The sequence below is a fragment of the Castor canadensis genome, chromosome 15 (genome assembly GCF_047511655.1).
Source record: "Castor canadensis chromosome 15, mCasCan1.hap1v2, whole genome shotgun sequence".
NCBI lineage: Eukaryota > Metazoa > Chordata > Mammalia > Rodentia > Castoridae > Castor > Castor canadensis.
This window is the reverse complement of record NC_133400.1, coordinates 83,754,121-83,778,784: the sequence shown is the minus strand read 5'-3', so window position 1 is coordinate 83,778,784 and position 24,664 is coordinate 83,754,121. Positions and strand designations below refer to the sequence as shown.

The 24,664-nt window shown below is 44.2% G+C and overlaps 1 protein-coding gene across 2 annotated transcripts in view; it reads left to right on the top strand.

Moving 5' to 3' along the window:
- The window catches only part of Proser2 (proline and serine rich 2), a 36,204-nt gene extending 11,756 nt beyond the window's left edge, over nucleotides 1-24,448 (top strand). For both annotated transcript variants that reach the window (XM_074056654.1, XM_074056655.1), the window contains exons 2-4: nucleotides 5,330-5,550; nucleotides 18,327-18,579; nucleotides 20,368-24,448. In XM_074056654.1, coding sequence (XP_073912755.1) covers nucleotides 5,413-5,550; nucleotides 18,327-18,579; nucleotides 20,368-21,380 — 1,404 coding nt within the window. In that variant the 5' untranslated portion in view covers nucleotides 5,330-5,412 and the 3' untranslated portion in view covers nucleotides 21,381-24,448. The remainder of the gene's footprint in view (nucleotides 1-5,329; nucleotides 5,551-18,326; nucleotides 18,580-20,367) is intronic.
- Nucleotides 24,449-24,664: the final 216 nt, after the last annotated feature.

Below are 24,664 nucleotides of genomic sequence, written 5' to 3'. Positions count from 1 at the left end.
AGGAACAAGGGTTTTTGCTGGTTGAGATAAGGATAGCTATACAGGGCATTGACTCACATTGATTTCCTGTGCGTGGGTGTTACCTTCTAGGTTAATTCTTTTTGACCTAACCTTTTCTCTAGTTCCTGGTCCCCTTTTCCTATTGGCCTCAGTTGCTTTAAAGTATCTGCTTTAGTTTCTCTGCGTTAAGGGCAACAAATGCTAGCTAGTTTTTTAGGTGTCTTACCTATCCTCACCCCTCCCTTGTGTGCTCTCGCTTTTATCATGTGCTCAAAGTCCAATCCCCTTGTTGTGTTTGTCCTTGATCTAATGTCCACATATGAGGGAGAACATACGATTTTTGGTTTTTTGAGCCAGGCTAACCTCACTCAGAATGATGTTCTCCAATTCCATCCATTTACCAGCAAATGATAACATTTCATTCTTCTTCATGGCTACATAAAATTCCATTGTGTATAGATACCACATTTTCTTAATCCATTTGTCAGTGGTGGGGCATCTTGGCTGTTTCCATAACTTGGCTATTGTGAATAGTGCCGCAATAAACATGGATGTGCAGGTGCCTCTGGAGTAACAGTCTTTTGGGTATATCTCCAAGAGTGGTATTGCTGGATCAAATGGTAGATTGATGTCCAGCTTTTTAAGTAGCCTCCAAATTTTTTTCCAGAGTGGTTGTACTAGTCTACATTCCCACCAACAGTGTAAGAGGGTTCCTTTTTCCCCCGCATCCTCGCCAACACCTGTTGTTGGTGGTGTTGCTGATGATGGCTATTCTAACAGGGGTGAGGTGGAATCTTAGTGTGGTTTTAATTTGCATTTCCTTTATTGCTAGAGATGGTGAGCATTTTTTCATGTGTTTTCTGGCCATTTGAATTTCTTCTTTTGAGAAAGTTCTGTTTAGTTCACGTCCAGGCTGGTCTTGAACCCATGGTCCTCACAGAAATGTATCCACCACCAGCTTGAAATGATTTTTTAAAATTCCATTTTCCCTCTCCCTTTCTTTTAGATATTGAATACTCTATTTCAATTCTTTTGGTGTCTTCTTTATAGATTTTAACATAAATGCTTATAAAATTAAAAAGTTACTATTTCTCCCTTCCTCCAAAACTGATCATGTCTTTCCCAATGTATATGTCATTACTGTTACCTATATTAATTCCACCTTTTTAATTTCAGAATGTGAAACTGCTGTTTGATATAGTCAGCGTTTATTTAGTGACTGTCATTCTTACTTCTCCAATCTGGGATTTTTCCTTCCTGAAATGTAATCACTTTATTTTGTTTTGTTTTATTTTACTTTATTTTATTTGTGGCACTGGGGTTGGACTCAGGGCCTCCTTGCTAGGCAGGCGTTCTGCCGTTGAAGCCACACCTTCAGCCCCTGAAATGGAATTTTTTAATAGTGCTCTTGTTGATTAGCAGACTTTCAGCTTTTTTTTTTTTCAACCTCTCTTGGTTTCAGAAGAGACAGAACTACTCTGTTTTGCCCTTGTCCTGAAAACATGTTTTTATCTCACAACAGGTTTAGATTAATTTTAACACATTGAAGCTACCCAATGGCTTGGTTTCCATTACAAGAAGTCAGTCTAATTATCACTACGTTGAAAATGATTGCTTCTTTGAGCATTTTTATAGCAGCTTACTTCAGTTTTTAAACGGGCAGTATGTTTGGAAGTCCATCAGGATTTAACTCATAGTCTCCTTAAATCTTAATCATCTCTCAGGCTTGCTAACTAGTCTTTTTTTTTCTTGGCAGTATTGGTGTTTGAACTCAGGACTTCAGGATTGCTAGGCAAGAACTCTACCACTTGAGCCATTTCCACCAGTTCAGGCTTGGCTTAGTTGTCGCCTTTGCTGCGAAATCTCACAGCCCTCCCAGAAAGCCTTGGCTTCCTTCATTGCACCCCCATTCCCTATAGTGGCATGGATGGTCACTCATGTGTCTTGAATTAGAGTTGATGCCACATGGTGAGTCACTGGAGGCTTTGCCCCCAGAAATGTATTCAGTGAACCTGGTATGAGTCCCAGAGTTTCCAGTGCATTGCCTGAGCTGTCCTGTGGAAAGGATGGCTCTTACTCATCTCTCTTCTGCTAGTTCTAGAATCTGCCCAGTGTCAGATGTGAAGACAGTGAACATCAAAGAGGATGCTTAGGCTAGAAAAAAGACAAGGCCCAGATCAAAGCAAATGTTGATCAGGATGAAACTTTGATTCAAGTTCAAGTTTGTTGCTTTTAGGAGAATAGTGACATCAAAGTGGTGCTTTAAGAGGAATCCAGCAGAAGAATATAGTGAAAATGTAGAGGACAGGGAGCCAGGAGAATAGAGGGGGCCATGGCAGTAGCAGGCACATGCCATGGTTCTCTGCCACTAGGGAGGGGACCAGAAAGGAAGTGGATACAACTGAAGCTATAAAGGGACATCAGCAGGCTTTGAGTGTGAGTGACCGGAAGAGGGAGGAGTCAGTGTTTCCAAAGCTTTGCTCGGTGAGGAGGCCACAAGCCCCTCTGCTGTGGCAGGCCTTTGACTAGCATGGACCCTCTTGGGATTCAGCCACCCAGAGCTTTCAGTGACCAAGGAAAGCACCAGGCTCTTGGGCTGCTTGGCGTGCCTGGCCATGGCTTTTCAGTACTGACATGGAGTGAGCTGATGGTGAAAGGGGTGCCTTGCGCGTGCCATCTTGGCCATGCTGGGCCTTTCTGGAATGTCTCTGGGGTTCACTGACCTGATGACTAAGCCCACAAATGTCCCACGGACCTTTCCCTTGGATGGCTACTGTCCTTCTGCCTGGCCCTGCCGGGTAGTCGCCTACTCAGTAAGACTGTGACCTGTTGGGACCTCGTCTTCACTCTCTTTGCTCAAAGGATAAACTAGACTTTAGCAAAAAAAGGACAATTGTAGTAAATAATGGGAAATAAACAGAGGGAATATAAAAGAGTGAAAATGAGCGTGTGGCATGTCTTTCTGCTCTTATGTGAGGGTGCGATTTCTCCCCCCTGGGAGGAGTCAGTTTCTCCATCCTCAGGTCCACCTTAGTCTGGCCCTTGTCTCACGTTTTATAGCATGCACTGTTTGCAAACTCTGAGTGGCCCCTGGGTTGCACAACCAGTGGGAATTGTACAGCGGTAATGACCTTCGTAGACATGGAGCTGCAGAGCTGCAGCCAGCATTGCCCAGCCTGTCTGCCTGTGTCCCTCTCCAGGGTGTGCTCTGGTTGTCCACAGTAGGCTCCTGGGGAAGTCTATGTTTCAGTTCCTAGGAAACTGGAGTTCTCCACCCCTCCAGAGATCAAAGATAATTAATGTCTTAATGCGGTGAAGGAAATAAAACCAAGGTTTTTGCTTCTCTCGTGCTACCCCCTGCCTTCTGGAAGATCCTGGCTAGCTTCCTCGTTATCTTTCAGTAGAATAGTTTACAGAAGTCTAAACGTAGATCTGCAGCATTTAAGAAGGTAGCAACACACAGAAACCTTCTTAAAAGGAGGGTACCACCCTCCAGCCACACTGTGAGGGCTGCAAGCACGGTCCTCACTGCCTACACCTGGGCACCATCTCATCCTATTCCCAGGCTCCCACCTTGCACAAGAATCAGCAAGTCCCTTCCCTCACCTCACCTGCCTGGGAGAGCCTTACCTGTCCTCTGAGTGGTGATTCACTGCTGGTCAAGAAGGACCTCAGTCACCCTGCCTCCCCACGTGGCCTGGCCATATCGGCCTGCCTCAGCCCTCCCTTGCTACAGTGCCAGTACCTACCTTTGCCAGGCTTTGTGCTGGCCAGTTGGCAGTACTCTGGGTTTGTCACGGTGCATGCTTATCTCAGATCCCTGTTGGGCACTGGATTTGTGAGATGGACTACAGTGGAGTGTCACTGTGGGTATTTGAATTTCTGACTTGCATAATATAATAGCTATTTAGATGATTATGTGAATTCTGTGTCACTGTGTAGGCCCTTGATATTGAATGACTTTTAAGAAAGACTTAACATTTTCAGCCTTTTACTATTTAGAATAATATATGCACTGAGTGTTCTGGTTCTCCAGTTTTGCTCTGAAGTTGCCTTTTGGCCTGCACTGAGACCTAGAGAGAAATGGAATAGCAATGTGTTTGGGGCTTTCTTTTTTTTTTTTAATCTGTTTTTTACAGTGGTGTCTGCAGAACTTCTCTAAGAAGGTTGTCCCAGTGATGTTTGAAGTCTTAAATGACAGGGTCCCCCTAAATGTGTTCAATATTATGGGACTTTCTCCACAAATGGTTTATGTCTGTTAAATATTAATCAACAGGAGAGGCCTTGTCCTGTTAGCCTTCTTTGCTCTTCTAGAACGTTTTGTTGTGCTCAGCTGTTCAGGGGTTGTGTTGAATTTGCTGCTAAAAGGGTTGGAAGACAAGGGACACTTTTGATGTCTTTGTTCTGGACGTAAAAGATGTGAGTTTCCTGATAGGACTAATTTAGGGACTTTACTTTTTATGTGGAGGCTGCAATTGCACCACTGCACCATGTTTCCAAAGAGGCTTCCATCTTGGAGATGTCAGCCAAGCTTCTCTTCATTGGTAACTTAACTCTTACCACCTCTTGTTAACTTTGAGCTGCAGTGAGCTGGAGAGGTTTTGTGGTAGCTGAGGAAGAAAGGCAAGAAAGCCTGAGGGAGAGCAAGAGACCGCAGACCTTCCATCAGAAGAAGGTGCCAGAACAATGCTCCATCAAACTTCCAGCACCTGAGTCATGTTTAGTACATCCATCTTTTTGTAAAATTTGTTCTTATGGCCAGGCATGGTGACGATCCTACCTACTCTGGAGGTTGGAGAGCAGAAGGGTTGTGGTTCAAAGCCCACCTGGGCAAAAAGTTAGACACCATCTTCCTTTTTTTGGGTGGAACTGGGGTTTGAGCTCTAGGGCAAGACCCCACGTTAACAAGCAAGCCAGGAATAGTGCTTCATGCCTGTCATCCCATCTACAGTGAAGACAGGTAGAAGAATCCAGTCCAGGTCATATCCGAGCAAAAGTGAGACCCTATTTGAATACTAACTAGAGCAAAAATGGATGGGGGCATGGCTCAAGTGGTAGAATACCTGCCTGGCAGGTGCAAAGCTCTAAGTTCAAACCTCAGTCCGCCAAAAAAATAAAATATTCTTATGTCTTCAGAATGGGTAGTGGAGATATACAGGAAAAACAGAAGCCAGAATCCTCAAACAAGCTGACTTGGGGTTTTCTAATTCCCTTTTCCCTACAGATGAACAGAGATGAACCCACATGGACCAGCCTTCCGGTTTGAGGGATGGGGTGCTTTCCTGTCTGGGTTTGGTAACCAATGTCACTCTGTGCTTGGTTTTTCTAGAAGTGCTCCGTGTGTGCCCCAGAATGGGAGACTGGCTCCTGCCCCACCTCCTGTGATCCAGCTGAAACTGCAGTTCTGTGGGGATGCCTATCAACCACCAAAAGTCACATTCTTTAGAGATGGACCCCGACCTGGCCCCCAGCTGCAGGCTTGGCGACTTGAGCAGGGGTGGCAGTTTGGAGAGTCGGAGCAGCAGTTCTCGGTCCAGAAGTTTCACTTTGGTGAGTGGTGCTGTCGTCGAAGCTTTCACTGGCTTGGGTTGGGTGATTTTGCCCTGACTCCATCCCCTGCCCCTTTTAAGGAACAGCATACAAAAGCTTTTTGGATAACTAGCTAGATGTTTTGGAATATTTCTTTGCAAAATGGTATTTTGTTTTTAATCATCTTAAATATTGCACAAACACAAGGCATTACCCATAGCAGTGGAGCAAAGCTATAGCCTTAACCAGTGACTTAGGGCAGCTTAGCCCCAGGAAAAACTGTGCCCAAAGGCAGCAACACTCAGGCTGCACAGTCCTTTGAGTTGGATGACTAAAAGAAAAGGGACAGGACACCTCACAGAATCAAAACCATGCACTTTACCACTTTTTTTTCTTTTTTTTTTTTGGTGGTAATGGGGTTTGAACTCAGTGCTTCACACTTGCCAGGCAGGTGTTGTACCACTTGAGCCACTCCGCCAGCCCAAAACTATTCACTTTAAAGTGGAATTTTAACTCCTTTTCAAATAGATTTATTCTAGACAGTACATGGCGCTAACTAACCCACTTGGGATTTTAGAGTCTTTCATTTTAAAGTGAAGAGGAAACCTTCTGTAACTCCCCTTGACTGGATATCCATCCTCAAGAGAGAGATATTATATTGACAGAAGGTGTGCAGAGAGAGCTCACCCTTGGGCCCCCTGATGGTGTCTGTGGCACATCCCAGACCGTCTGCTTGCACTGGAAGCAGCAGGTCCCTTCAGATCCCGAGCTATAAAATAGCCCCAGTCATGCTGCAGAGAAGAAAGGTATATGTGGGATTGCATGTTAGTGATGTGGAACTCCATCTACTCCTGTTTCCGTATTTCTGCTTTAGAACCATTATGGTAGTAAGTCATAAGTGCTGTTTGATTGGCTCACTAAAAGAAAAATACGTCACACACTGAACTCTGAATATCTGAAAGCCTGTGAATAATGTAAGAATGGACAACTTAAAATTAATTTTGTAGTTTTCAAGGGTAATATAAAGAATAGATTAAAAGGCATATCCTAAGAACGTACAGAAAAAAAAAAAAGCCACCAATTAATATTCCAGTAATTAGTGTCATATATTTTCCAAAGCATAGTTAGGAGGCAGTGCTGCCTACGTCAGGTACAGCAGCCTAAGACTGCGGGGGCATGTGACAAAGCCGGAAGAGTGAGAATGTTCTTCACATGAGCTTGGTGTCAGAGTACCTAGCACAGAAGAATGGGTATTAAGGTCTGTCACCTGGCAGAGTTGGAGAACACATCATGTTGACTCTGTTAAGGTGCCATTCACAAGCATAATCTTCAGAGACAAAATCTCCTGGTAGAAGGGGGTCCATAAAGTTTCAGCTGCTAAGTCACAGAGAGAAATGGTATATTCTAGAACATTTGTTGTTTTTTGTTTTGTTGTGACAGGGTCTTGCTGTATAGCCAGGCTGTCCTTGAACTTGTGATCCTCCCACCTCTGCCTACCAAGTGCTAGAATTACAGGCATGTGCTACCGTATCTGGCCTAAAACCCTGTCATAAACTTTTTTTTTTTTCTTATTTTGGCTGTATGGGGCCTCATGCTTGCTAGGCAGCTGCTCTATCACTTAAGCCACTCCTCCAGCTCTTTTTGCTTTAGTTATTTTTTTTTAGATAAGCTCTCCGTGCCTTTTGCCCACTGCAATCCTCCTAGCCCTACCTCCCAAGTAGCTGGGAACACAGACCCTTATCACAGACATTTTTTAAACAATTCTAAGAAATATCAGGGGGAAGGATATAGCTCAGTTATAGAAGGCTCAAGTGAGACCCTGGGTTTAGTGCCCATCCCCACACACCCACACACAAAAAGGTAGATAGATGGATGATTGATTGACAGATAGATAGATGATTGATAGGTAGATGATAGATAGATAGATAGACAGATAAAGACTTGAAGACCATCAGAAGGCCAAGTGTGTGAAGCGAGGCCATCACTCTGCTTCTTAGCTGCTGGTGGCACAGGGTAGTTTGAGTCTTTGACATTGGGACCACACAGGTTTTCCTGTGGGTTGAGTTAAATGGACAGACCAGAGGGGCATTCCTCAAGATATCTATAATTTCTCTAAATTCCAAAACAAGTCCTTCTACATCTTGAAGTTGCTTTTATCTTTACTTACCAGTCAGTATCTTGAGCTCAGAACAGTAATAAACCCAAGGGCTTGGCGACACTCTTAGGTTCTCATCCAAATTCCACTCCCTTTGTCACATTGCAAGGGCTCATCACTGTGGGTTTAGTTTTGCATTAGGGAAGAAAGGGGAGGGTGGGACAATAATCCTCCTTCCGGAGCTAACCTTAGCTAAATCAGTGCTTGGCACCAGCTTCTTTTTTCCCAGTGTCCCGGGGAAACTCCTGCATAACTCCCCTTCTCCTGCATGTCTCCCGTGCTTTCCCCTGAATCTCCTTCTTCTATCAGTCGTCTTCTAAATTAATTTGTTTCTGATCACTAAAGGTAAAAGGCCACCTGATGGCCCTGTTGCCAGGAGGCTTCCATGGGCCACCATGGCCCCTGTGGCCGCCATTATGACTGAGCCTGTTCTAAGAAGTCAGTGAATGCACTCTTTATTTCAAGAGGGTTGTTGTGTTTGTGGGTTTTTCCTTTTTGTTGTCTTTTGTTTTGTTTTTTCTTGTAAGGATTTCTCCCTCTGCGCATTTTCTAGAAAGCTATAAATAGAACTAGAACTAAATGTCAGATTCTAGGATACACGAATATGTCTTTCCTTTGAAATCGAAGAGGGGTAGCATATAATCCAAACCCAAGGCAGCTTTTTCTTACGAAATTGGTTGTCTGGCTGAGGAACTCACTGACTTAAGAGGTGACCTAGACCCAAAGGTCCAGCTATTTCGGGACCGTCACAGGCAATGACTGTACCACTATACAAGGAAGCTGGGACCTGTATTCTTACCCTCTTGAGGCAGACTTCTCAAATCCTGAACCATTTCCTAAAATAGCTTGAGGGCCATCACCAGGGCCAGATGCTATCTCAGCTGTATCTTGGGTTCTGGTGTTCTCGAATCCTGTTCTGCCCCAGCACAACTGGGGCCTCCTGCAGAAACCACTGTGCTGTGGCTGCTTGGAAAGAGGGGAAGCTCTTCTCACTCACAGTTCATTCTTAAGGGACATGACCCTAGTAATATGTCACAGGTAGCTTGGGGACATCCCAAGCATACCTCCTCGTAAATACTATCTTTGAGTCAAAGACAAAGATCCAGATTCACTGGTGAGTTTCTGAAATTTAATATGCTATGAACTATCTTGGATGGTCCCCCCCACCCCACCTGTGGCCTTGAAGTTCAGAGCATGTCTGTCATCAGTGATTGTTAGCTCTTAAACTGCCCTCTTGGTTCTCCAGAGCATTTGATGTCTGCCACAGAATGAGGGTGCAGAGCACCTCATGGTCTGGTTAGGTGGAAGTCCGAGTGGGGTCCCAGGAATTTAATCTGTCCTTTGCTCTGTAAGTCCTAGAGGAGTGAGAATGGAGGTGCAGGTCGGTCAGGAAGTCTCCCTGTCCCCTCACAGCTATGGTTCTGGTCAAAACAGCTCTTTTAATACATAGCTCAGTAGCTTCTGTTCAATTCAGTAAACATTAGTAACTGCCTGTCTTGTACAAGAACTAAATAAAACTCAGTTTGAACCTTTTTAGTAACTCACATTATAGCCACAAGAGAGACGTGCATTCAGCTGAGACAGGGTGACACAGTATATAAAGGTCTTAGAGCAGCTGTAATGCTACCCAGTTAACTGTGTTTCTGTCTTAATCAAGATCCCTTTTTCTGGCAGTACTGGGGTTTGGACTTAGGGCTTCATACTTGCTAGACAATGCTGTACCACTTGAGCCACTCCAACAGCCCTTTTTTTGTGTTGGATTTTTTCAAGATAGGGTCTAACGAACTATTTGCCCTGGCTAGCCTCAAACCACAATCCTCCTGATCTCTGCCTCCTGAGTAGCTAGGGTTATAGATGTGAGCCCCTGGCACTTGGCCAAGATCTCTTTATAAGCGATATAGATCAAGAAAGAGATAACAGGCCGAGGTCTGTGTTGCCAGTTTAAAGAAGTTTCAGGCAGCTGGGGAGCCCAGCTGTAATCAAAACCATACACGTATCTCATTCCTTGCTGCTTTGTTTAAGTACAGGTTTAAGTTAGCCACAGTGAAAGATTACAACAATGTGTACTTGAAGTGACCATAATTAAACCCTTGTCCTGGAGTGGGGGAGCGCCATGCGCTCTACCTCCCTTTTGAGGTTGCCAAAGTCAGCAGGACATTTAAAGCTGCATAAGAAGAGGTTTTCTTGCGTGTTTGCCTCTGCCTTTATTCCATTTCAACTTCTGGGGTCTCTCTTCAGCTTAGATGATTAAATCCTGAAAGCGTTGCTCAAATGTCAGGGAAGTCATTTTGGTGTCTATTAGAAGAACAGGTGACTGCCAAAACAGACACCGGCTGGGAGACAAGCAAAAGGTCTTCATGCATGGCCCATCTCAAGAAGTTTTTGTAATCATCCTCATTTTTATGATTTTTTTTTTCTGGTCTAAAACACAGACGAGTTCAGCCAGTTCCTTTTTTGTTCCTTCACAAAGAGTTGTCATAATTGTTTCCGTCTGGGGTTAAATGAAATGTCTTTGCTGAAAGAAAACAAAAGAAAGGAGAAGCTTAAGAAATTAATTATGGGAACGAATCAGGAGTTCTCCTAAGGGAGGGAAATTTAAACCTTCACAGGCCTTTCTTCAGCTGAAGGGTTTGTTTTGTTTTGTTTTTAAATTCTTTCTCTTCACTATCCCATTATCCCTCCTCCCCACCCACCCAAAAAAAAAAAAAAATCTCCCGTCCCAAATCTGTTCTAACACAGATAGGGCTGAGCTTATTGACTTATGTAAGTGTAGCTAGCATCCATTTTAAAAGTTTGCCATCCACCTTTTTTTTTTTAATGTTATTAGCGTATATTAATTGTATAAAGTAATGGGTTTCATTTTGACATTTTCATGCTGTCATCTACCATTTTCTTCTGAATGTTCTTCTCACTGCTTGATTTGGCCTAGAAACCTTTTTTCTGTTACCATCTCGCAGGAGTGAGTGGATACCAACAAGCCTTTGCTCTCTTTATGGGAGGCTGGTTGGGGGTGCATTCCAATTACCTTAACAGAGTTAGCATTCGACTTTTCTGGGGAGAGATGTTGCACATTCTGAAGGCACTGTTTCCCGTGGAGACATAACTGTCACCATGTAGGGGGTTAGAACAGGTGAGGTGTGGTTTTCTGGATAGTTCTGTTAGCATCTGGAGATCCATAGCTTTAAAGGGCTCCCTTTTTCTCCACAACCCAAATTGCTATTGAAAATGCCAGTTGTAAAATGTATATATATGTATACATACACACACACATATATATTATATATAAAAAGGGATTTTGAAGAAAAATTTTTCTGCTAGCTGGGTACTGTGGCTTATGCCTCTAATCCCAGCTATCTGGGAGGTGGAAATCAGGAAGATTGAAGTTTGAGACCAGTCCAGGCAAAAAAGTTAGCAGGGACCCCATCTCAATCAATCAACATTCTTCTCAGTCAGTAAGCCAGGCATGGTGGCATGCACCCTGTGGCCTCAGGTAGCCGGGACTGTAAGCAGAAGGGTCGCAGTCTGAAGCTGACCCCCAGCAAAGTGTAAGCCCCTCCTTGAAAAATAACTAAAGCCAAAAAAAAAAAAAAGAGGCAGGCAGAGTGGCTCAAGCGGTAGAGCACCTGCCTAGCAAGTGTGAGGTCTCAAGTTCAAAACCCCAGTCCCACCAACACAAAAGTTCTGCTGTCAGCCTACTATCTTCCTAATTAACAGGGACACACTGATTTTTTTCAACTCACTCTTTTCCTAAGAAAGCTGCCTTGTTAATTTATCCTCTTTTCCTATCCACTTAGTCCTTTGGGAACTAAATTAGCAAGAACCACTTCCAAACCAGCCAGCCAAGAGGGAGGACCACTGTCAGGCTCCCTACTCCTGCCCTCTCCACGTGGGGCTACTCATGTACCACCCTGCATTTTTATTAGCATATGTTAATTATACAAAGTCGTGCTTTTATTATTACGTTTCCATACATGCGTGGAAGGTACTGTGATGACATTCACGCCCTCTATACCTGTTCTTGTCCCCTCGCCTCCCCTTCCACCTTGCATATCCCTAATAGTCCCCTTTATTTTCATGTCCTTTTTCCCCACCTAAATTCTGCATATGAGTGAGAATATGTGACATTTGTCTTTCTCAGTCTGGCTTATTTCACATAACATGATGCTCTCTGGGTCCATCCATTTTCCTGCAAGCCACATAATTTCCTTCTTCTTCATGACTGAATAATACTCCATTATTTATATATACCACATTTTCTTTATCCATTCTTCCATTGGTGGGTACCTAGACTATTCCATAATTTGGCTATTGTGAATAATACTGTGACAAACATGGGTGTGCAGGTGTCTCTGTAATAAGCTGACTTTGATTCTTTTGGGTATATTCCTGGAAGTGGTAGAGCTTGGATCCTGTGGAAGGTCTATTTTTAATTTTTTGAGGAACCCCTGTACTCATTTCCACCATGGCTGGACTAATTTGTATCCCTGCATCCTTACTTTCCTTTTCCCAAATCCTTGTCAGCCTTTGTTTTTTATTTTCTTGATGATAGCCATTCAGACTAGAGTAAGGTAGAATCCTAATGTAGGTTTGATTTACGTATGACTAAGGCTACTGAATTTTTTTATGTATTTATTGCCAATTTGTACCCTTCAGTTGAAAGGTGTCTGTTCATCATGTACTCATTTGTGAATTGGATTATTTGCTCTTTTGGTGTTCAGTGTTTTGAGTTCTTCATATATTCTGGATATTAGTCCCCTGTCAGAGGAATACCTGGCAAAGATTTTTCTCCCTCTCTGTTGACTTTTCACTCTGTCAGTTGTTTCTTATACAACAGTGTTTTCATTTGATACAATCTTATTTGTCATGATCTTCGATTATTTCCTGAGCCTTTGGAGTCCTTTTTCAGAAAGTCATTGCCTGTGCCTAGGTCTTGAAGTGTTTCCCTTATGTTTTCTTCTAGTAGTTTCAAAGTTTCAGGTCTTATATTAAAGTCTTTGATCCATTTAAAGTAGATTTTTATAAAGAGTGAAAGATAGGGGTCAGTTTTCTACATGTGGATGGATATTCAGTTTTCTCAGCACCACTTGTTAAAAGGGCCTTTTTTTTTTTCCCTCCCAAGGTATGTTTTTGGTACTTTGTCAAGCAAAGACACAGATGGCTGTGTCTAGATGAGCTTATTTCTGAGTCTCTATTTCATTGGTCTGTATGTCTGTTTTTGTGTCAGTACCATGCTGTTTTTTTTACTGTGGCTCTGTAGTGTAGTTTGAAGTCAGGTATTGTGATAGCTCCAGCACTGCTCTTTTTGTTTAGGCTTGCTTTGGTTATTCAGGGTCTTTTGTGTTTCCATTTGAATTTTAGGATTGTTTTGCTATTTCTATGAAGAATGTGATTGGAATTTTGATGAGGAATACATTGAATTTTTGTATATTTTTTTCAATTACATAGCTATTTTAATAATAATATTGCTGATCCTTAAACATGGAAGGTGTGGAGGGAACACTTCCAAATTCATTCTTGAAGCCAGTAATTACCCTGATAGCAAAAATAGATAAGGCCAGGCACCAGTGGCTCTCACCTATAATCCTAACTACTCAAGAGACAAGAGATCAGGAGGATCATGGTTTGAAGCCAGCCTGAGCAAATAGCTTGTGAGACTCTATCTCAAAAAAACCATCAGAAAAAAAGGGATGGTGAATTGGTTCAAGATGTAGGTCCTGAGTTAAAACCCCAGTACTGCATAAAAAAAAAAAAAAAAAGTGGATAGAAAAATAAAGCTATGGACCAGTTTCCTTAGTGAATAAAGATGCAAACAGCCTCAGTAAATCCTTCCAAACTAAATTCAACATCACGTTTAAAAGATCATACATCATGATAAGTTTGTTTTGTACCCGGAAGGCAAGGATGGCTCAACCCACGTGAATCAACAGCATTGTGCAACACATGGGTGGAATCAGTGACAAAAGTCACATGATCACCTCAACAGATGCAGAAAAGGCCTGCAATAATAAAATTCAACATCCGTCATGATAAAAAGCCCTGTGGCAACTAGGGACAGAGGATCATGTCTCAACATAATAACGGCTATCTGTGACCAACCAGCTGACCAGTAGCCAACACTATACTACATAGGGAAATTGGAAAGCTTTCTTTTTTAAATTGGGATGTAATTTGCTTACCATAAATTTCACCAGTGTAGAGCACACCATTCAACAGTTTTTAATATTTGCAGAGTTGTGTAGCCATCACAGTCAGTTCTAGAACATTGTCATCCCCTCCCAGTTTCCATGCTACCCAAAGCAATCAACAGATTAACTGCAATTCCTATCAAAATACCATCGACACTCTTCAGAGCTAGAAATAGCAATCCTAAAATTTATATGGAATCACAAAAAAAACAAATAGCCAAAGCTATCTCGAGCAAAACGAACAACAGAGAAGCATTAAGTATACCCCTGGCTTCAAAATACATAACAAAGCTGTAGTGATCAAAACCAGCATGGTACCAGCATAAATAGAGACACATACATAGACCAATGGAACAGAATAGAGAGCCCAGAGGTAAACCCACACATCTTTGGCCAGCTAGTTTCCAACAGAGGTACTAAACACATACTGGGGAAAGTGTAGACTTTTCAGTAAATGGTGCTGGGAAGATTGGATGTCCTCATGCAGAAGAATGAAGTAGACTCTGACCTCTCACCAATTACAGACATTAACTAAAAATGGAATTTGTTGTTGTTATTTCTTTGAGACTGCATCTTGTTATGTAACCCAGGCTGACCTCTAACTCACAATCCTTTTGCCATCCAAGTGCTGGGATTATAGGTACACACCACCACACCCTGCTTCCAAATGGGCTAAACACTTAAACATGAGACCTGAAACTAGGAAGTTACTAGAAGAAAACAAGGGAAATGCATCAGGACACTGAAATGAGTAGGAATATTTTTTGGACAAGACCCCAAAAGCACAGGAAACAAAAGCAAAAATAGACAAATGGGATTACATCAAACTAAGAAACTTCTGCACAGCAAAGGAAACAGTCAAGGGTGCAGAGACAACCTACAGAATGGGAAAAAATATTTGCAAACTATATGCCTGACAGGGGATTGATATACAGAGTATAAAAGGAACTCCAAAAATTCAATAGTGAAAGGAAAATAACCTGGCACAAAAAATGGGCAATAGACCTCACCATTTCTCAGAAGGAGACATACAAATGGCTATAAGGATGTAAAAAGAAATTGTTTAACCTCTATAATCACCAGGGAAAGCAACTCACAACCACAGTGAGATACCACCTCATCCCAGGAAGAATGATTGGTATTAGGAAGACAAAAAAGACTCAAGTGCTGGTGGGGATGGAGAGAAAAGGGAACTCTTAGACACCACTGGTGGGAATGTAAATTAGAACAGCCATTATGGAAAACAGTATGGAAATTCCTCAAAAAAACTAAAACTAGAACTTCCATATGGTCTAGCAATTCCATTCATTCTTGGCATGTATCCAAAGGAAATGAAATGAGTTGTAAAGAGATACCTGCACTCCCTTGTTTATTGCAGCAGTGTTGTTAATAACTAAGAAATGGAAGAGCCAGGTGTGATGACACACATCTGTAATCCCAGCACTCAGAAGGCAGAGGCAGGAGGATCATGAGTTTGAGGCCAGCCTGAGCCACATAGCAAATCCCTATCTCAAAATAAACAAACAACCCCCACCCCACATACACAAACGGGAACAACCTATGTCCACCATTCGATGAATGGACAAAGAAAAGAAAGTACAGTCGAGTATGGTAGTACACAGCTGTAATCCCAGCTATTTGGGAGCCATTAAAAGAACAAAATTCTGTCATTTGCAACAACATGGATGGAAGGGAATGGAGGTCATTATGCAAAGTGAGATAAGGCAGGCACAGAAAGACAAGTACCACACGATCTCACTCATATTGGACTCGAAAAAGTTGATCTCATACAAGTTGAGAGGAGAATGGTGGTTACCAGAGGCTGGGGAGGGTGGGAGGAGGGGGTGGATAAGGCTGACCAGTGGACACTAAATTATAGTTAGGTAGAAACAAGAAGTTCTGCTGTGCTGTTGCATAGAAGGGTGACTCTAGATAATAACTATGTACTGTACATTTCAGAAAGCTAGATGAAAGGGTCTTGAAACTTTCTGCCATAAAGAAATGATGAATGTTTGAGAAAATAAATGTCTTTGACTATGACAAAGGCCATGCTGGACACATTCCATGGTAACCATAAATAAGCACAATTATATGTTTTTATGTATCAATTGGATTAAGTTAAATAAAGAAGCCGTTCAATGTTTATACATTTAGAGTTGTGCTGCCATTACACAGTCAGTTTTAGAACATTTTCATCCTCCAAAAAGGAATTCCGTGTCCATTAGCAGTCCCTCCCTGTCCCTCTGGCCACCACTGCTGGCCACCTGTAACCTGCACAGACCTGCTGTGCTCTTGACCCTCGTCCTCCCTCCTTCCATCCCTGTCCAGTCTTCCTCTCCTACAGGGAAAGGAGTAGGCAGGGGACCTGGGGCCATGTGCCCCCTTTCTGGCCCAGAAGTACCTGGCTGCCCTGCCCTTGGCCTGGAATTTACTCTGTTTCTGTTTTCCTTCCTCTCCCAGGCACACGCAGAGTCCAGGCTCATGGGGAAAGCAGCTGTGAGTAGGGGATTAGGCTACAGACTGAGCCCACAGCACTTTTGGCCTTGCCTCCAGAGTGCAGGGCTCCAGGCCAGGCTAATTGCAGAGAAGGCACTGGGGGAGACATTGAAGTCACCCGAACCATACTGCAGCCCCCACCGTAGACAGAAGCCCTCAGGTTGAGGAAGCAAGAGTCTGGGGGGCCTGGGGACCTTCTCCCTGACCAGGCTGGTGGAAAGAAGTGATTCGACCTCAGTTGTGTAAATAGTAAGTTCGCACCAGCAGGAAGGGATGCTGAGGTGAGAGGAACAGAGGGACCCCAGGATCAGATGTGTGAGACACATACAGGTGTCCGAGCAGGACGTGTTGACACCTAGCAGTGTATGACTAAAGGCAGGGAGATGGCCTATTTCTAGACTTGGTTCCTCCATGAAGTAGTTGTTTGGCCTTCAGAAAGTCATGTCATGCCTCTGAACCCAGTTTTCCCATCCTCAGATGGGGTGCTGGCCTGTCACGTGCGTAAGTGGTATAGGAGGTGCCCTCGTCAGCATGTTTTACAGAGGAAATCCCATGTTGGGACTGCTTGCTCTGAGGTTGAGTTAGACATTGGTTTATCGTTCATTCTTACTTTGTCCTTTTCTTAGCATTCAAAATCAGTGTGTCTTAAGCCGAAGGTTCATTTTAGGCCAGTTCCCTTTTGTTTTATTTTTATTGTATTTTATTTACTTTGAAGTGCTAAGAGTGAAACCCAGGGCCTTGTGCATGCTAGGCAGGCACTGTATCAAAAAAGTTCAGCGTTGAAAAGAGCAGAGCTGCCTTCTGAAAGAGATCGGCCAGCTCTGCTCTCTTCAGTGTCACTTCTACGACTTCCAGAAGTGCTCAGTACCACCAGGGCCTGCACTAGCAGCACACAGCACAGAACTAGTTGGCTGTTGACTTTCCCAGCTGCTGGCTTAGCATTCGGCCTTCTTGAGTCTTCTTCATTCATTACCACCTGGCCTTTTGCTCTCTTGACTTCCCTGATTTTATTGGCATAATCTCTTTTCCTATTAATTCTGTCTTTGTGATTTATACCTACTTAAAGAAATAAGTAAGTCCCTTTACTCTTTTGTGGGTGTTTCTGGAGGGAAAGGAAATGAATATGAGTTCAGCAGTCTTTTCTATACTTTTTTATTGTTGTTGTACTGGGGATACACTGTGACATTTACCAAAGTCCTTACAATATACCACAGTTAAACTCAACCCCCCCATCATCCTCCTTTATCCCCCTCCCCTCATTGCTAGAATAGTTTCAACAGGTCTCGTTTTTCCATTTTTATACATGAGTACACAGCATTTCCACCATATTTGCCCTCCCACAACAACAATCTTGTCAGAAGTTTCCTCCTTGCTAATGTGGAAAGACCGTATGTGTGGCACCGTAAGTTGAAAACAGCTTTCCCAAGGAGCTGCTGAGGGAGAAAAGCTACGTTGTACTCACTCACTAGGAAGCGAGGTGAGAGTCCATAGTAGGGTCTCAGGCCTTGTATTTTTTTATACCTTTTCTTACTTTTTGGTTGGGACTGGAATTTGAACTCAGGGCTTCACACTCACAAAGCAGGCCCTCTTGAGCCACGCTTCCAGTCCATTTTGCTCTGGTTGTTTTGGAGATGGGAATCTTATGAACTGTTTGCCTGAGCTGCCCTCAAACCACAATCCTCCTGATCTCAGCCTCCCAGGTAGCTGGAATTACAGGTGTAAGCCACTGGCGCTAGGCTGCTATGCCTTTTTTGATGGTATTTTTTTCCACGCAGATAAATTAGTGAGGGACACACAGGCGTTTTGTTGGTGGGATGACCTGGATGGCAGGGAACCTCTAGAGTGCTGTGACTTCAACCCTGGGCTAAGTAGTGACCTCTACTTGGTTGGGGCTTTTTCTCTTGAGTGACACCACTGTTTGTTCATGTCCTCCCTTCCCAATCCCCAAACCTACCTTACAGGACGATGAGAGCCTGAAGTACCTCACGCATGAGGAAAAGGACGTCATTCTGTTCTTTGAAGAGACTCTTGATTCCCTGGAAGGTGACTTTGAGGACACAGTCCTGTGTGACAGTGGCATTCACTGCCACTCTCCACAGTCTCTGGAAGAGAGCCCTTCCAGTCACTCTGAGCCAGAAGATGTCATCGATTTAGTGCAGCCAGGACCTGAAGCTGGGGAAGCCAAGTGCCTTCCAGATGGGCCTCAGACAGCAGGTGAGGTGACACATGGGTCCCTAGACTTTTGACTTGGTTTTTTGCTGTGCCCAGGACACAGAGGCACTTGCTGCTTTCGCACAGTTCACTAGTGTGAGAGCTGTCACTGCTCCCCAGCTTCTACAGCCAAGAGCATCTTCTTGGTCTGGCCAGGGAACTTCCAAAAGGACTGACCAGATTCTGTCCTACAGAGAAATTGTACAAGGCACTCATATTTTAGTGCAAGATGATGACCCATTTCTGACACATGACCTTCCAAGATGAGAGCATTTAACTGCAAGTCAGCTGAACTGGGTACCAGTACCTCACCCCTGAAATCCTAGGAACTCGGGAGGCTGAGATTGGGAAGGTCAAGGTTGCGGCCCAATCCTGCAAAGAAGTTCTTAAGACCCCTATCTCAACAGGAAAAAAGCTGTGCATGGTGGCATGTACCTGTCATCCCAGCTACAGCAAGAGAAGTAAAAGAGATCACTGTCCAGCCTGGCCCTGGCAAAAAGTGAGACCCTATCCCCAAAATAAGCAAAGCAAAAAAGGGCTGGAGGTGGAGCTCAAGCAGTAGAGCACCTGCCTAGTAAGCATGAAGCCCTGAGTTCAAACCCCAACTACTGAAAAAAAACCAAAAAGTCATCGGGTTCAAGGACACAGAAAAAGACCAGAACAGAAACCCAGCTTGGCACTACTCCACACTTGACTCTGAGTAGCATCAAGGGAGAGGTATGCCTCTGTCCCTTGGGTCAAGTGGAACTGGAGGGAAATGAACAGAGAGAAATTTCTTTTCTTTTTTTCCAGTTAGAAAGGTATTGAAAACGAAGGTGATAGAGGCACAGGACTGGAAAGGATAGGAAGAAAAAAAGAGGGGAAATGCGTGTGCTCTGGTAACTTCTAAGACACTGCTGTTTTTCATACGCCTCTAGGAATGTGGGGGGCGGGATGTGCTCTTTTCAAGCAAGGCTGTGTATTAGTAAGAATTTCATGTCTACAGTTAGGGATTCCATGTAGAATTAGCGTTTGGTTTACAACTATCTCTTCAGAGAAGAGAAGTGAATTGGTGTTTTCATGCAAAACGCTTCTGGCTTTGAAGTCTAATTCCTAATAGTAATTTGAACCAGCTGATCCTTTAAAAAGATCAGATGTCCACAGTCGTGCTAAAGGAGACAGCTCTTGAAAATGTGCCCCATGCATACATCAGCCCTCTGACATGATATGTTCATAGCCATTTCCAGTGCCTCCTCGGTGGTGGGCACCATGTGGGGTTCTGCACATGCCAAGATAAAAGGACCTGGCTTATGGTTTTGGTGCAGGAGACAGGTACAGAGAAGAGTGAGTGATCTGTGCTTAATGAGAGGGAAGGGCAGGTGGAGGCCCCAGGCAGGCCACCGAATGCCACCTGGGCTTGTCAGGAAGCTTTTCTGTGCCAAAGGACAATGGCACAGCCAATATCCTTCCTCTAGGGTTGGCATGTGCCTCCTGGCTTTCCAGCCTCTGAGTCTCCTTTATAAAGTGCCCTGATGAGGTAGGCAATGTTTGCCTCTTGTCACACCCTCAAGGTGTGGGAGCCCCAGATGTGTACTTTGACAGTTGCTTCTGAAGGGATCTCTCACTAACAGGCAGGGATCTGCAGGTTCCCACCATGTGGTCACCAGGATAGTGGACTGCTTTCTTTCTCCAGGGAAGGACGGGTTGTGTTGGTTACAGCAGGCACTATGGAAGCCTAGTGTGCCCCTTAGGAATGTCACACATTTACTTTGACATAGGTGGAAGCTTATGAGATTTCTCCCTCCTTTTCAGAGACTGAACCTAGTGGGAAGAAGGACATTCCTGTCCTCGAAGGCAGGAAGCAGGGTGCTGGGAATCCCTCACTGCCAGACTCCAGAGTTCCCCAGGCCCTTCTTCCTGTGTCACCCTCCCTGCCCAGTGCCCCAGAGCCACTGGCCCACCCCAAGAAGGAGCCGCTGGCCACCTGTCCTCCTGCGGAGCACCCAAAGCTGCCACGCTCTGTCCCCACACCCCTTGTGATTGCCCAGAAAATTTCTGAGAAGCTGGCAGAAAATGAAGCCCTTTCTGCTACATCCCCCTCGAGGGAGGACGGGCCTGGAGAGTGGAGGACACCAGCTTCTTCAGCCCCTCGGATCGGGGAGCACATCCTGTGGCATAGACACATGGTCCAGCCTGCACCCAAGATCCACCGTTTCCCCAGCAACATCAGTGTGACCAACAGTTCGGGGAAGGACTTCAACAAGACCATCTCCAAAGCTGCCGTCAACGTGCAGGAGCGCAAAGCCCAAGTCCTGGCCAACATCAATGGTGTCTCCTTCCTGGCCTCAGGAGACGCTGAGGAGCGGTCCCAGAGGGGTGAGGGCACTGAGCACAGGGGCTTCCGTGCAGATCAGGTGGCTCAGGCCCACGGCAAGCCAGGCCTGGCCAGGGAGGCCGTGGGTCCACATGCAGGGCTGGCCACCGGGCAGCAGTCCCGGGCCGTGCAGACCGAGCAGCCCCCAGTGCTGACCAATGGCTTCCAGAGCGTCCACGAGGCCCTGAAGAGCGAGCCCAGTGCCTTTGTCCCCAGTGGGAAGACCATCACCTTCCGGCCCGACCCCGCTCTGCGACACAGTGTCAGCAGGAGCCTCTACGAGCCCCGGCCTGACTGCGGCCAGGATGCCAGGAAGCGGGCCGGCTCCCTGCCCAGGGCCGGGGGCTTCCGACCCCAGGGCATCACCGTGCAGTTCTCAGGTCGGGGCTCCACCGAGGAGGCCCGGAGAGAGGCCCTGCGCAAGCTTGGGCTGCTGAAGGAAAACTTGTGAGAGACCTGAGGACACCTTGCCCTCTCCCCTAAATGAGGGCAGGATGGAACAGTGGCATTGGCAAAGGGGACCCCTAGCCTGCAGATCCAGGAACCGTCTACATCAGGTGCTCTGCACACTGGAGGGGCAGAAGCCACGACCCCAACTGTGGCACCCTATGAAGGGTGGAACCCCAGGCCTGGCCTGGCTAGATCCCACAGCCAGCATCCTTCTCTGAAAGAGAACATGGCCCAGACCTTGTCACCTTTTTCTAAGGCCTGTGGGCTTCCATGATTCATAAATAGCTAACGTGTTTCGATTTGAGAGGAGGGGACTGGCCCCATGTCATTCCTGAGTGTCTAATCTGGCCTTTTACTCTAAGTACTGACATGAAAGCCAGTTTAACTCTCTTACACTCAGGATTTCCCCCCTCCTTTTCTAAGAAAGTAAAAAAGAAATGCTTGTTATATTTTGTAGTGTCGTAATAGACTTCTTGATCTTTTTGTTTGTTTGTTTTTTAAGAGTGAAAGATGGTACTTGACCCATAGAGAGGCTTTTCTTCTTGATATAATTTGGATCCCCCATTTTTTCCCTTTGAAAGTTGAAGTGAAACAAAGCTTTAGAGTATGATTTACTGTGATTTTGAGTTGTAAGAGAGGCTGAGTTTGGAAAAGGTGGCGATTTTGAGAAAGATCTCAGCAGACTGTAAGGTCTGTGTTCCCAGGACATACATGTGTAAGTCTGCTATGTGTATTTTGTACATATGTGTTAACATACATAGGTGTTGTGTGTGCACACATGCACGTTCATTGCTGCATAATATCAGCTTCTGAAAACCCTGTTATATAACTACAGGATAAGAGCACATCCTGTTCTCCTGATAGGCAGTCACCTCAGCTTGACTGCTGGCACAGGAAATTGGCTTTCCCTAATATGGAAGTCTTCGAAGGACACCTCCATGATGTTTGGTGACCCAAAAGGACTTTGTCCTCAACAGTGTATTCCTCTGTTTCCAAATAAGTAAGGGAGCTCCTTCCTTTAGTGAAGAACATGTAATAAAATTAATCTTCTTTACTTTTTCCACCTAATTTTGGTTTTATGTGTTTCAAGGTAGCTAGAGACAGGAGGAAATAAAAGATCCTCAAAGAGTCCTGATTCTGTGGAGAAAACAGTGAACCAGGTTACACAGCATGAAAAGCCTAGGGCTCTCCCAGACTCTACCTTATATGCTGAGTTGTGGCCACAAGCGTTATTATCAAAACTATTTAAGGTTGGAGTCTTGAATCTCTAAAAATAGTCAGGAAAGGACGCCCTGAGAGTCACGCCCTTCTGTTTGTCAGTCCCTGCCAGTTTCTTTCCTGTTGAGTATTATTGAAATTCAAACTTTTAAATGCTCTGTGAAGGGCGTTTTTCCTAGTGTTGTGTTTGCCTTGTGAGTTGAATAAAGTGAAAGATTCTGTTTTTTTTTCCTTAGAACCACAGTATTTAACATCTCATCCAGCTCTTGTTCTCATGAAATAATCTCATAGATTCTTGGTGGTCTTAATTTAAATAATTGTTTTAATCCTACAGCTTTTAAAAGTACTTACTTTTATTTGACTTCTCTTTCTGTTGGATTTGTGTGAAGGATTCATGAATGTTTTCTTTTTACAAAGTGAAATGCCATACAGTGTTTAATAATTGAGGGTCTTGCTATAGCTGTTTCAAATATCCTTTATATCTGAGAATTCTTTCTTTTTATCTTATCCTATGATTTTATTGTGGATAGAGTGAATTGACTATATATTCTTATATTTGTTCTCATAATGACATTTTTGAAAAACTTACTGAGTTTTATCTGACATAAACAACTTCCTTTTTATGTTATTCGTTATATTCTCAGTTACTTTCTGTTGAATGGTTATATCTTTTCCTTCTATTTATTCATAATTTTTTCTATTTATTCCTCATTATACTGACTGTTATTCTGGTCATGTCTTGTGCCTGAAGTCCTAGTGATGAAAGCCCTGTGTTTTATAGAAGTTTAAAGGACATCTGCCTGTGCGTGCTCATGTCACATTTACAAAAATCCTTGTTTGAAGAAGGCATTGGTTTCCTTGCCGTAACCATGCCCCGTGAAGGGCTTAAAGGCCATGGGGTGCAAGGGAATTTGAAGGGCCATATTTCGAAGCAAGATTGTACTGAAGAAGGAAAGATGAGTGCTATGTTTCCTTTCAGGTGATGCTGGCAAGTCAGTCTCTGCTTTTAAGAAACTATCCTTTTTTAGGAAAGGAGGTATAGCGTCTCATCTGCCTACAGTCCTACTTTGCAGTCACCGGGATGAGTGTTGGCTCCAGTCCTCTCCTCATCCTCATCCTCTTCCTGACATCTGGGTCCTAGTGTGCATGCTGTCTCCCCAAAACTGGCAGAAATTTTCATCTTTGCTTTCTTCCTCTACCCCCAAGCTCACATTCTCCTGTAAAACTGCCTGAGGAGAAGAGGGCAGAGGAAAGGCAGATTCTGGGGTGCCATCCTCAGGAAGTTTGAAGCCCTAGCATCCATAGTGGTTAGTCATGGATCCTTCTGCTCTATGCACCTGGACCTGGTGCAGAGCCACTGAGGGTGGCACACAGCCCAGGCTCTGTGTCTGGCTTTGTCCCTTTGAGACTCACAAGCTGACTTCTGACCATCTAGGGATCTTCGCTCGTAGGGTCTCCATTTGGAACCAGCTTTCCTGAAGAGCTTAGGGGAGTTGATAAATGGGGCCTGTGCAACCCTTAACATTGACCTTGTTTTTTAAAAAAAAAAAAAAAAAAAACCACCTCAGAAGTGCATTTTTTTTTTTTAGCCCCACAGCTCTGGCTGTGAGGGTCTTACTTTCCTAGGATTCAGTGGTGATTGTTTTTTTTAAACAGGTGATCTAAGAAATCCTTTCTTTAATGTTCATTAAAGAGGAAGAGAAAAATAAGATAAATATGACAACAGCTTATTCTTATCAAAAATGTGTGCTACTGCCTGCCCTGATGTTTTCTGAATGACAGTGTGCATAACGAAAGCCTTGTTTTATTGCTGAGACGTGGCAAGTGTAATAAACTTTTTTGCCCCTACAAGTGGTCCCTGTGTCATCCGTAATGGAGGATAAGCAGCAGGCTTGTTTTGTGTTCCTTGTCCTCCCATGGTCCCCAGCCAAGGCCACTGATGGAAGAAAGAAGGGGAGGAGTTTGGGGAATGTTTACCTGTGAGGGATTCCTGTTCTCACTGAAATGACAAGTCACCAAACAGGTTTTGTGTCTTCTCTTCACAACCAGGCTTTTTTTCTGGCTTTC